A 14,260-nucleotide genomic window follows, 5' to 3' on the forward strand; every position below is an offset into this window, starting at 1 on the left:
GCCAGGTTGAGGGGGTGACTGCCCCAAGAGGGGATCTAAGCCAGACCCCCGATGCCTCACTTAAAGGAGTCCTTCCAGTCGTCTAAAACTGGCCACCCCATCCAAACAAATGATAACACCTTCCCTTGGATCAATGAGGGAGCTGTATTCCACGGGCAACCGATTACACACCAGCGAGTTGGGACCTTATCCCAGTACTTTGGTACACTCTAAGTGCTTAACAAATACCCGTTTTTCAAAAGGGGTGGGGGACACTATGAAGCAGCAATCCACAGAGAGGTCCAACTTGTTTTTGCTACTCCCATTCTGAGATGACACTGCCAACAACATGGCTGAAATCTGCCCTTTCCTCTCCATCCAAACTGTTTCCACGTTAATATACAATCACTCATCCTATCCCCCCCAGATTACTGCATCAACCTCCTTGCTAACCTCCCAACCTCCTGTCTCTCCCCACTCTAGTCCACACGTCACTCCTCTGCCTGGATCTTTTTTTTTTTTTTTTTTTTTTTTTTTTTTACAAAAACATTCAGGACATCACCCCATTCCTCAAAAAACTCCAGTGGTTGCCCATCCACTTCGGTATCAAACAAAAACTCCTCACCATTGGCTTTTAAGCACTCCATCACCTTGCCCCCTCCTAACTTATCTTGCTTCTCTCCTTCTACAACCCAGCCCGCATGCCTCGTTCCTCCAGCGTTTACCTTCTCACTGCCTCTATCTTGCTTGTCTTTCCGCCGACCCCTAGCCCAAAGCTTGCCTCTGGCCTGGAAAGCCCTCCCTCCTCCAATCTGACAATTACTCTCCCCCATCTTCAAAGCCTTATTGAAGCCACATCTCCTCCAAGACGCCTTCCCAGACTAAGTCCCACTTTTCCTCATCTCCCACTTCCTCTGCATCGCCCTGACTTGTTCCCTTTGCTCTTCTCCCCTCCCAGCCCCACAACACTTATCTACACATCTGTAACTTTATTTGTATCAATGTCTGTCTCCTCCTCTCTAGACTGTAAGCTCACTGTGGGCAGGGAATGTCACTGTTTATTACTGTATTGTACTTTCCCAAGTGCTTAGTATAGTGCTCTGCACACAGTAAGCGCTCAATAAATACAATTAAATGAATAAACGAATGAACAGGGAGCCCTACGAGACACTGGGGGGCTACACAATAACAAATCCAGTCACCAGCGATCGATTGATCACTGAGATTTACTGAGCACTTTGTGCAGAGCACCGTACTACACCCTTTGGAGGGGGCAACAGAGTTGATTGACATAATCCCTGCCCACGAGAAGTTTCCAGTTTATCAACCTCCAACTTGAGCCAAGGGGGTGTCTACCCCTAGCATGTCTACCAACTGTTATACTGCACTCACCTAAGTGCTTCATTCAGTGCTGTGCATACAGTTAGCACTTAATAAATACCATTGATTGATTGACTGTCACAATAAATGGGAGAGGAAGCATCCAAATTGGCTACTGCATTGGACCGAATGGCTGAGGCGAACACCTTTCAAGGTGTTTATAAAGGGCCTGGGGCCCTTACTAGACCCTCTGTGGCACTTTGATGACTTCCGGTTACCTAGTATGGATTCACCTCTCTGTCTGGGCTCGGCAGATCCATTCTCACACCCTCCCATTGTTTAATCAGCCATTTATGCCGACATCTTCCCCGTTAGACTGTAAGCTTGTCATGGACAGGGAATGTTTTTGTTACAGTATACTCTCCCAAACTCTTAGTACAGCGCTCTGCACACAGTAAGCACTCAATAAATATTACTGATTTATTAGGCTAGAAGCTCTCCAAAGGCAGGGAGGACATCTTTTCATTCCACTACCCATGCTATTGATGGAGGGCCGACTGTGCAGAGCACTGGTTAAGTGCTTGGGACACCTTGACTTGCTCCATCTATTCAGCCTTCCTCCCAGTCCCAGAGCACAAATGTCCATATCTGTCATTTTATCTATTTATATTAATGTTTGTCTCCCTCTCTAGACTGTTGGCTCATTGTGGGCAGGGAATGTGTCAGTTATATTGCACTCTCCCAAGCGTTCAACACAGTGCCCAGGCTCTATTCACAGCCGCCTGGCTCAGGACTGTGCTTTCTGCACACAGAGAGCATCCAGTGTGGTGTCCAACACCCAGAACTGGGCGCCAGCCAACCCTGGTGATGCTGACACTTTGGAACAAGCAGAATAAGGATGGAGTTACAAGGTTACTGGTCAGTTTTCTGACACTCCCTCTCCCCCCGTCTGCCAACAATCAGGAAGAAATTTCCCCCTCTGAGGCCCTATCGGGAAAGTGGAGGTAGTCTAATAATGGCTCTGGAAGCAAACCCCAGGGAGGCTCACACACTTTTATTTCTTCCAACTTGTGTTTTATCTCAAATCGGATCCTCCCACTTAGCTCTTCTATCCCCGCCTCGCCATCCAACCTATCTCCATGACCTCTGAAATGTTGAAACTCTTTGTTCAAGTCCTTTAAGAGCCGCCTTCTGTGATCGGATACCCATCTCTCGCCTCCCCCGCCCTCCTCCCTAGGCTCCAAATTGCCCGATAACTGGGATTCTAATAAATAATTGAAAGTACACTCACTAGCTAGTGTTCGCAACCCTGTTTAGGTATGTGCCATGTCCCCCGACTGATCGTCCTGGCAGAGAAGGGGACAGTCTCATGGCCTGGGTCCAGATCTGGGCACAGGAGTCAGGGCTAGTCCAGGTGATGCTGGGCCTTTATCGTACTAAGGAGCGGCGGTAGTCATCACCTAACAATTCTTTTAACCTTAACTGAATTTTGCATTAGCTGCCAGTGATTGGTTTGGGTCAATTTGGACAAGAATTTGATTTTCTTTTGGGGAAGAGACTCAGTCCTTGACTGAGGAGAACAGCCCGCTACCTAGCCCTCCCGTCTCCCTCCAAAGTTTGTTTCCAACCCACACTCTTTTTTCTTTTTTCTTTGGAAAAAAAAAAAACCAAATCAGCCAAACTCCCCCCCCCCCCCCCCCCCCGCCCCCCGGGCCCCGAATCTACAGTGATAGGTTAAACAAAGAAACCAACATACTTTGCCCCATGCCCCCCTCTCAGCTCCACTATGAATCATCACCATAGGGAAGCGGCTATTTCCAAGGCTACCATGTGGCACTTAATGGCATCAATGATGCCCGAAGAGCTACTGTTCTCAAGGGACTTTAAACAGCAGGCTCACAGCCTATAAAACCTCATAGGAATCTGGGAGGGGTGACAGAAACCTTAGTGATGTTCAGAAGTCTTGCCACAGGAAACAAGGCCCGTCAACAAGATCCTGAGAAGCTCCAGTGGGATGTGAAAAAATCCAAAAGATTGGGGGGGGGGGGGGGGCACAACAGGAAGCTATAATGCAACAATAACAGAGGGCCCAGGAAATACTCTAGCTGTTCAGGAGCGCTACAGGAACCAGAAACTCTCAAAGTGCACCGTTAGCTGCAGAGGGGAAGACCAAAATTTAGACCCTGTCAAGACAGGCTGATGGAAGTCTCCTCTCCCGCTTCTCTCTGTCCTCAGCACCAGGGCAGGGAATATGTCTGTTGATTGCTGTACTGTACTCTCCCAAGTGCTTAGTATAGTGCTCTGCTAAACACTCAATAAATATGATTGAATGAATAAACAAGCAAGGGGGCCGGGGCAAAGGCAGCCTGAGCTGGGGCCGACCGCCCAAAGGAGGCACTCAGATTTCCTGCCTTCCCTATCCGGATGACGGGGATATATTTTGTTGCTCACAGCTATGGGGGTCTTGCTTTCATTGAGTTGCCCAGCTCATACCCTCTGCTCCTCTGCCGCTAACCTCCTCATTGTGCCTCGTTCTCGCCTGTCCTGACGTCGACCAAAGCCCAAGTCCTACCCCTGGCCTGGAATGCCCTCCCTCCACACATAGGCCTTCCCAGACTGAGCCCCCTCCTTCCTCTCTCCCTCCTCCACCTCCCCCCACTTTACCTCCTTCCCCCTCCCCACAGCACCTGTATATACATATATATATATGTATATATGTTCGTACATATTTATTACTCTATTTTACTTGTACATATTTATTCTATTTATTTTATTTTGTTAATATGTTTTGTTGTCTGTCTCCCCCTTCTAGACTGTGAGCCCGCTGTTGGATAGGGACCGTCTCTATATGTTGCCAACTTCTACTTCCCAAGCGCTTAGTACAGTGCTCTGCACACAGTAAGCGCTCAATAAATACGACAATGAATGAATCTGCCAAACTAGCTCTCTTCCTCCCTTCAAAGCCCTACAGAGGGCTCACCTCCTCCAGGAGGTTTTCCCTGACTGAGCCCCCCTCTTTTTCCTCTCCTCATCCTCCTCCCCATCGCCCCCACTTCCTTCTTCTGCCCTACCCCCTCCCCTCCCCACAGTACTTGTATATATTTGTACATATTTATTACTCTATTTTATTTGTACATATTTACTACTCTATTTTATTAATGATGTGTAAATGGCTATAATTCTATTTATTCTGATGGTACTGACACCTGTTTACTTGTTTTGTTGTCTGTCTCACCCTTCTAGACTGTGAGCCCGTTGCTGGGTAGGGACTGTCTCTATATGTTGCCTATTTGTACTTCCCAAGTGCTTAGTACAGTGCTCTGCACACAGTAAGTGCTCAATATATACGACTGAATGGATGAATGAATGAATGACGGAGTCTTCTACCTGACCCGGGGAAGCATCGGAGTCCCAGGGCGTTCCACGGCATTCAAAGAATGGCGAGAGGCAAGTCGCTCAGTTTTTCTGGCTCCACAAAATGGAGGTGGTGGTTACCGTGTGCAAGCCATGGTAAGGCGGCAAAGGGACAAAGCTACACACAGGTGTGACTTAGGGTAAAAGAGCCGGGGCCTGGGAGTCAGGAAGCCTGATTCCTAATCCCGGCTCTGCTACTCGCCTGCTTTGTGACCTTGGGAGAGTTACTTCACTTCTCTGGGCCTCAGCGTCCTCACCTGTAAAATGGGGATTCAATACCTGTGCTCCCTCCTACTTGGACTGTAGGCTCAAGGTGAGACCTTATTACCTTATATCTACCCCAGCGCCTAGTACAATGCAAATACCACGATCATAATAATAATAATAATAATAATAATAATAATAATAATAATAATAATAATAGAGAGGTGTCCTTCATGTCTAAGATGACATCACTGATGGCGTATTAGTTCTCTGGGCAGTGGTACAGCTGCTCAACCTTAGGCATAAGCATGCACTCTATCATCGATTAATCAACAGGAGGATAAATTGGTATTTTGGAAACCTCTGTGAAGTTTCTGGTTGATAACTGTGGTATTTAAGCACTAGTGTAGGTACAAACTATAATATATACACACATGCATATATATATATATATAGATACAGATATACATATAGATACATACACAACCACACACACACACACAAAAAAAAAAGTATCACTTAGGAATGCCAAGCAGGGTCTGTTAGAATGAACAGCTTCAAATGTCTCACTGAAACATACTTTGCAAACTCCTAGGACACATAAGGGGCTCTTTAAAAACTACTTCAACACTAACTCAAAATGAAGTTGTCTCCCCTCTAAATAAGTCAGTCTTGGGAGCCTGGGAAGGGAATTGAGAACATAGTACTGCTTCAATTCATTTCTACAGGATTTCATTTCCCTCCTGCTGACACTCTGCTCTGGTTACAGCAAAGTTACTGTCATAGGTGTCATAGAAATTAGCAGCCCTTAGCACTTGCATGGCAGGTGCTAGTGACACAAAGAAATAACATTCTTTCCCCTCCAGCCTCCTATCCATCCATCCTCTATTTCCCAGGATTGAGCAGCGGTCCCCCACTACTGCAGCATTTCCAAAAGGACTCGGAGCAAGAAGGGATGCCTCGGGAGACCCTCTTCAACTCCAAGGATGGAACAGGGAGCTCTGTTGAAACCACGTGCTAAGAATGGTGTCACCTGGGGAACCACCCCAAGTCTTTGAGAAGCCAAAAGGGGTGAGGGCCAGAGCTTTCTCTTCCTCCTAGCTGCCCCCAATGAAGCCGGGTCTAGCATCCGCCAGTTTAACGGTGAGGAGAAGCTGGACCTGATACCCAGAGGAAGCCAGAGGCAACTCAGGAGCTGGCCCTCCTCAAAAACAGGCCGCACTACTGACGGTGGAAGAGTCATCTGTCCAGCTTGCTTCTCAGGGTCTCATTGGCCAAAAGAATAACGATCACATTTATTCATCACCTACTGCAGGCCGAGAGTGGTGCTAAGTATCAGATTAGACGCAGTCCCTGGACCACACGAGGCTCCCGATCAGAGAGGGAGGGTGAACAGGTGTTTTATCTCTATTTTATGGGAGAAAAGGGGACCAGAGGGGTTGCGTGACTCGCCTGAGGTCACGTGGCAGGTAAGAGGTGGAGCCGGGGTTTAACCCAAGCCTCCCGACTCCCTGTTCCATGCTCTTTTTGCCATTGTCAAGTTGCATTCCTGAATTCCTGTTGGGGACAGTGAGACAGACAGAAAGACACACCCACCCACCCCTCTTCCAGAATCCCTATCAAATTCCAAAATGGACTGATGCTAATTTCACTACTCTCCCTACACCAGTTCGTACCAGCCCCTGCCCCTCCTCCACTGGACATGCTAACAAGCGGTGGTTTGGGTGGAGGGAAACAGATGATCTGCCAATGGGAAGAATCGTTGAGCTGTGGGGCCTACAAACTACAAAAATAACCTCTAATGAACTGGGAGTTGTGGTAGGGGAAGGTTTGGTCCCATTCTTTAACCCCAGGGGGACCGCTGCCAACTCAGGTGGAAGCCTACATTTGGACCAGGGAACAAAAGCCCAATGGAGCTGGTCACCCAAGGGTCAGGAGCCCAATTGTCACTTCTAAGTGCACCGGTGTCTCCTCCCACCCCTCAACCCACTTTCCCCACCTCTCCCCAGCCCAACTCAGAACTCTGCGGGCCGCTTGTTGGGTAATTTCACGCTACGCCGCTTAACAATGTAAGCGTGGAGGCTCAATCTAAAACTGCACTTCCCAAATGTCACTTGTTTGTGAACACATGGCTGAGCCCAAAATTGCTTTTAATATTAGAGCAGTGCTCACTGGCACCACTGTAGTTAAGGGTCTGTTAGCACTTCCACGAGAAACCCCAATATCGGGGGCTCACAACGCAACGTAGCCGGACAAGGTCACCATGTAAATGAGGATTTGACTTATGGCCGCTCCAGTTTCAATCTCAAGACTCAGAATGTTTCTTGGAGCAGCAGAGAAAAAACTCCAACCTGAGACCCCAAAGAAAACACTACTACTACTACCACCACCACCACCACCACTACTACCACTACTAATAATAATAATGTTTCTGTTTTGCACTTACTATGTGCCAGGCACTGTACTTAAAATGGGGTAAATGCAATCAGGTCCCATATGGAGCTCCCAGTCTAAGTAGGAGGAAGAACAGGTATTGAATCCCCATTTTACAGATGAGGCCCAGAGAACTGAAATGAGTCTCCCAAGGTTGCAGAGCAGAGAAGTGACAGAGCCAGGCATAGATTCATTCATTCATTCAATCATATTTACTGAGTGCTTACTGTGTGCAGAGCACTGTACTAAGCTCTTGGGAAGTACAAGTTGGCAACATTTAGAGACAGTCCCTACCCAACAGTGGGCTCACAGTCTAGATCCTAAGTCCTCTACTCCCAGGCCCGGGCTCTTTCCACCAGGCCACGCGGCTTCTCTAAGAAGTCTAGATTCACCTGCTGAGTATCAGCTCCAGCATAGGAGTTGCCAAGTCCCTCACCAGCCTGTTCCCAGAAGGTATCAAAGGTCCTTCCAAAGAGCTGACAATAATATTAATGATGGTATTTGTTAAGCGCTTACTATGTACCAGGCACTGTACTAAGTGCTGGACTGCATACAAGCAAATCAAATTGGACACAGTCCCTGTCCCACGTGGGGCTCACAGCCTCAATCCCTATTTTATAGATGAGGTAATTAAGGCACAGAGAAGTGAAGTGACTTGCCCAGGGTCACACAGCAGACAGTTGGCAGAGCGGGGATTAGAACCCATGACCTTCTGACTCCCAGGCCCGTGGCTCTATCCACTAGGCCATGCTGATGGATCTTCGAGGAGCACAACCTTAGGCTGTGGGAGACCTGGGCTCACCATCCTCCTTGATACAAATCTAGCATTTTCCTCCTTCTCCTCTCCCAACTCTCCACCACAGAGTAACTAACTGAATTTTCACTTGCAAAAGCATGAAGAAGCAGAAAAATCGGGAAGGTCAAGTCTTGGAAGAAAAGCCCACTCCCAGGTGTGCCAGGGAAGAGCCGAGTGTTTGCCAGGGTACCACCTGAATGTGGGCTCAGGAAACCGAGATTGGAAACCTCCCCCAGCCAGAGCCTCTAGGCCGTGGGGGAGGAGGAGGACGGAATTGCTCCCATTAACTAGCACTGTCCTAAGGTAACATGGGCAGGCATCCTCCAACTCTATTGCATTGGACTCTTCCAAGTGCTTAGTACAGTGTTCTGCACACAGGAAGCACTCAATAAACACCACTGATTGACTGGTTGGTCATGAGGGGACAGGGAGGGTACTGCAGTAACACCCACCCTGCTTAAGCAGCAATGCCCCAGACAGGGGTGGGTGATCATTTCAGCCGGTGGGACTCTGAGCTAATTTGGACAGCCGGCCAAGGAACCCCGCACACCCACCCCTCCCGGCTGGCACATGAAGGGTGGAGGTTGCAGGGACAGAAGCCCCCGCCCCCTTTGACTTCAGCAGTTCCTAAATAGCACTAAGCCAGCCGCAGGCAAAATCCAGCCCTCCCCGTGGATGCGCTCTGGTGAGCTCCTCTGCAGCAGGCTGGGGGCAGGCAGGAACAGCTGCAGGTTTTGGCTGCGGTTGGAGCGCTTCCACGGGGAGGACTGAATTTTGCCCAGCCCTCACTAAACGGTCCTCTGGTGGTGTGAGAGGGTCACCACCCCTTCTAAAGCACCTGACCACCTGCCAGAGGTAACGGGGCTTGCTCTCTGTGAAGTCTTGACACCGATCGTGCAGGGAGTCACTGCCCAGGAGGGTGGCTCGAGGTCAAGTGGGGAGGGAGAACTGCAGGGCCCGGAGGCTGGAATTGGACGGACCAATCAATCAACACATGAAACTGAGCCGCTCCAAGCTGCAAATTTACCGGGGGAGGGGGAGAAACAGAATAACTACTGTCCAGCCTTCAACACTCTGGGGTTTTTATCCCCAAATTGAGACCTTTCTCTCCAAAGACCAGAAAAGTCCCAGATTTTTTGGGGGGGGGGGGGCTTGGGGAGAATTACACCTTTCTCCAAAGCATCCGACTCGGGCCACTGCTGCAGACAAAGTACCTGGCTGCACGGACCAGTAATCAGTCCAGCCTGGAAATTCTTATGACTAATGAAAAATGCCTTCGGACCCAGCGCATGAACAGTTTCCCCATCAGCCGTGTCATCTACCTGGAGACAGCAATGATCTCTCATCCTATGTGTTTTTCACTTTCTGTCCTCATCCATTTTGGGCTTCAAGGAGTAATTATCATTATTTTCCTCAACGGCTGAATATCTTTCTCTCTCTCTCACACACATCCAGGCGTGTGCCCGCGTGAGCGGGTGTGTGATTCATGGGCCTCGTACGCCTCCCACCTTGGACAAAACACTCAAAGCCACAGCAAACTACAGCATCAAGCAGGGGCTGAGCCAAGACGGGGGACCCAAGGCAAGGCGAAGTGCCACAATGAATCCTGCCTGTATCGGCTCTCAGCGGCATTCCCATCAAGCCGTCTCACATCTCCTCCAAGCTGTCAATAAAATCCCGTTCAGATGTATGTTGGCGGACTGAAGAAGAATTTATTTTTGAACAAGCACAGAGTTCAGATGTCAAATTTGTCAGCTAAAGAGAGGCCCCCCGAGACCAGGGGCTGCAAACCACCGGCACAACAAACGAGCCAGGCGCCACGGGGCCGCCACCTCTCTCCACAAAGAGCTGAGCAGCCTGGACGCAGGAGTCCACAGGAGGTCGGCGCTGGAGGACCTCCGTCTGCTTCACCCACAACATGAGCCCGCCCCAACCAAGATCAGAGAGGAAAAACAGGGAGCCACCCTCTCTATCGCCTGGGCTATCCACGACCCTGTCACCACTTGAACCCGCAAGTCACAGGCGGGTTCAACAGCACCACTTGCCTGGAGCCTAGTCCCCCAAGAGGCAAGTGAGAACCGGGGCCACAGAGCCGGAGGAGTAGGAGAGAGCCAACACGGAGTTGGCCACGGCAGTGCTTCTGGACCACCAGAGCTGGGCTGCCCAGCTGCCTGCCAGAGAAGGGGGCGGGCTAGGCACCTTAGGCTCTGATGCAAAGAAGCCGAGCAGGGTGGGGGTAAAGCCCCAAGTCCCCGCCGCCCTTAGTGAGAAATGGGCCGTCGCCTGACCCTCTGCAAACCAACAGTGGGCTGCTGCTGAAAGAAAGCCCGCTTGCTCATTAACAAAACCAACACCCACCTCCCAGGCCGGAACGGTTGTTCGAGCAGCATGCCAGGAGCCACAGATGGAACCAAAATGTCCAAGAGGTGGCGGGCCTCGTTTCCACAAAAGGAAAAAGTCGGCTCGAGTCGACCCCTTACCTGTGTAGCCATTTTGCCGTAATCGATCCACCGCAGGGTGGCAAAGTTCGTCGACTCGGCACAGTTGAAGCCGTGGTTGAATCCAGCATGGTAGCCATAGGGAAATGTGATCATGAACTCTCCAGCCTCCTGGGTGATCTGAGGAGAAACACAGATGATGGGGTCAACACCTGGGATAGCATTTGATAATAGGGCAGGGCGAGAGTCAACGGCTCTGGCAATCTCTAGCCCGTCCCCTCCTCTCTCTCTCTCTCTCTCTCTCTCCTTCCTCTGAACAGCCAAGCCCAAAGTCACCATCTGTTTCTCCCCAGGCGACGAGGACCCTGGAGTTTCCCGAATCCTGGGGTCAGAGAACCTGTGGGGAGGAATTCACTCCAGTGATGGTGGCTGGCAAGGGGCTACCGGGGCCCTCTCTTGGCCCTGCCCCTCACATTCCCGCTGGGGAGTCGTGAGCGGTGGGGAAGGAAGCGGGCAGGGGTGCGGTGGTACGCCAAGCACACCCGCAGGTTCGCAACGTTCTGGATCCATTTACAGCAGAAGCAGCTGCAGCAAAGGTCCTGACGCTGTGCTGGAGCACCATGACCTAGCAGATGGTTGCCTTGGTTGACCACTGTAATCTTCACTGTCCACTTTAGCCAGCTGTTGGTCAGCATTCCTGCTGGACCTGCCCACCTTGCCAAACACCCTAAGTGAGTTTTTGGTCAGAAACCTTCACTGATGACGGCCCCGCCTCAGGAAATCCCAAACCTTCCGATTCCCGGAGCCTCTTGGCACTGGACCGGCAGCAGGACTTGGAAGATGCAAGACTAGCATTCCCTGCCCTTAAGAAGCTGACAAGTTCAAGTTCATGGTCGGGGAGAGGGGGAAGAGGAGAGAGAAACAAGACAAAATGATTTCCAGATAGTGAAAGAATAAAGCAGAAACTGTACAAAGACAACGATACCAAAAACTGAATGTACACATAAACACAAAAATTAAAAACAAATGCACATGAATGTTAAGGGTAGGAATAAACTACACAAGTGCTAAGGGTTGGCGTTCTGCTGATACAACTGAAGGTGAACTTCTCAGGGAGGGATTCCTGGAGAAAGTGTTTTTAGGAGGGTTTTGAAGATGGAGTGATAGGATAAGCCCCAGGAATGTAGACACATATTCATCTTAAAGTCTAGCCTCACTGCGTAAAGAACAGGAGTCAGAGCAATGTGTGTATGTGTGTGCGCACGCACAGGTGCATGCCTGCACATGTATGAGTTGGTTAGAGAGAACTGCCCACACAAGGGAACTGTGGATGAGGAGGTCTGAATATGTGTGAGTGTCCATGCGTGTGCATGAATTTGTGAATATGAGAATCAATGTGAACACGTTTGTCTAGAGGGACAGGAGATGGCAAGAGGATGAGAGCAGCAGCTTCAGGAGGTAGGTTAAAGAACTATTTAGATGGATTGCTTTTTTTCCTTTAAAAAAAAATTAAAAAAAAAAATCAACCTATACGAGTGCTGCTTCCCCAAAGCCGAATCATCAAAAACAGAATGTTAGCAAAGTGGGAAAAAATAATGTGAGCTTTGGTTATGTCTAGTTATTTTACATTCTGAAGCACAGTGAGTCAGAAATTCAGAGTTCTACCAACAAGAACCTGGACAACACTAACCCGAATCAGCCCAGTACTCTGGTTCTCTGGGATGCCAAAGTCTGCTTGGAGGAACCGTGTCTGGTCACCCTATTCACATTCATCTGCATTGTCAGGGATGCATCAACACCGTGCACTTTTCCACTAAAACTCATCACAGACCACTCGCCCATGAATTAATCCAAATCCCTCTTGGAAGTGCTGTCGTTTACTCCCTCCACAGCTTCCTGTGGGAACAAATTCCATATGCTGGCCAGCCACTGGGTCATCTCAGTTTCAGAGCAGTACGGACAAACCGCTTCCCTCGTGGAGGGAGTCAATTTAGCTTCCAAAGGCACCCACCCCTGAGGGATCTGGTTCAGAGTTCCTGGACTATTCCAAACACGCTATGAAATCAGATAATGGTGCTCCAGGCTCTCAGCGATTGGACGAAGAGGATAAAAATAAGGCTGAGCAGGCAGAGTACTGAACACTTATTGAATTGGAGAATTCTAGGGGCCCTGGAATAAACACATTTAAAAAAAAATAGAAGGATACAAACAGTGACACTCCAGCTGGGGTCAAAGAGATCCATTAAAATCCATCGCTTCTGCTGGGAAATTAAGCACTCAAGTTTTTAAGATCATGTAACAAGGCTTAAAAAAAAGAAATCAAACCAATCATCTAAAGGGGGCCAAATACGAACAGTTGTCTACCTTAAACTAGAACAAATTTAAAATTCCATAGTCACAGCATCAATTGGTGGGATGAAGAAAGAAACTGAACTTGAATTTTAAAAAAAGCACCCATGCAATATTTAGAATTGCTGAATCATCTTAGCAGTGCTGGTCAAAGGAACTGGTGATCAAATTCCAAACAAGTCCATGCTATGACTTTTTCTTTCTATTTGGAAAAAAATGAAGGTTTCTCTATGATACAGGCTTGGATTTCAAAACACACACCTACAGAGAAAATGATCCAGGCTACATATTAACCTCATCTTCAATTATTACCCTGATGAAACAGTTCAGGAAAAATGGCAACATTTGTTCCTTGTCTATTCAAATTTAATCTGCTGAAGTAGCCGACAGGAGTTAAAAGCCCATGGAAAACTTTCAAGAAACCAGCTAGAGAGTGGCAAATCCGTCAGAACTGACATTGCTTGGAAAAAAGCCAGGCTTTAAGGACATTGGAGCATTTTTCTTTTCAGATAATGAATTGTACCAATCGGGAAAACTGAGGAAGCAGTAAGTTCCATTTCAAAGCCCCCTCCTGCCTGAGAATGCCATGTGGGAGGATAGAACCTGTAGAACAGAGGGAAGACGTGTGCTAAATCAGGGGCAGGTGTGATTTGGGCTTTCTAAGGCAAACCCTTGTAGTGAAGAAGAAGTTGGCCACTCTGAGGGCGGGAGCCTGGGCTACCCGATCCCAGTTCGGCCTGGGACCAAAGCACAGCCGACCGGAGAAACAGTCTCCCGGTCCAAAGGGATCCAAGGACGGGGTAAGCCTGGTCGGGGGTCTGGCTCCGGCCAACTTTATGACCCCTTCCACCGACCAAAGCAAAGCTGCAGATTGCTAAGTTAAAGAGGACATGAAGATTATGTTCATGCCAGAAAAATCTACATCCCAGTGTCTTCATTTCCAGCCCACAGTGTACGTCCTCAATGTCATTGCTGTCAACATTATCTTGACAATAAATTAGAAAGTGCTCAGGATGACGGACAGACCACGCAGAAAAGTAATAACTACTGAAGGAAAGCCAGCACAAACTGCCACTCAGGAAGAAAGCCCCAAATTTAGTGACTTCTGCAAGCTCTTGCAGAACAAATGAAGAAATCAATAGCAGATTACAGAAATACACATTTTTAATTATTAAAAAGTGCTGGTATTGATTTGCACTTTTTTTTCCAGAAGTAAATACCATTCTGGAGATTTATAAATGAGTGGGTGCATTCACTTGCTTGAGGGCTGCCAGGAATTTAGATGAAGGGAACTAAACTCTAGTTCGAAAGGGACCTTTGTCTCCTG

At 48.7% G+C, this 14,260-nt stretch overlaps 1 protein-coding gene across 4 annotated transcripts in view; it reads right to left on the reverse strand.

Annotated features, from left to right (window-relative positions):
* KDM4B (lysine demethylase 4B) overlaps positions 1–14,260 on the reverse strand; it is a 219,573-nt gene that overhangs the window by 75,379 nt on the left and 129,934 nt on the right. For all 4 annotated transcript variants that reach the window (XM_038772313.1, XM_038772312.1, XM_038772314.1 and 1 more), the window contains one exon: positions 10,627–10,764. In XM_038772313.1, coding sequence (XP_038628241.1) covers positions 10,627–10,764 — 138 coding nt within the window. The remainder of the gene's footprint in view (positions 1–10,626; positions 10,765–14,260) is intronic.

The sequence above is a fragment of the Tachyglossus aculeatus genome, chromosome X1 (genome assembly GCF_015852505.1).
Source record: "Tachyglossus aculeatus isolate mTacAcu1 chromosome X1, mTacAcu1.pri, whole genome shotgun sequence".
Classification (NCBI taxonomy): domain Eukaryota; kingdom Metazoa; phylum Chordata; class Mammalia; order Monotremata; family Tachyglossidae; genus Tachyglossus; species Tachyglossus aculeatus.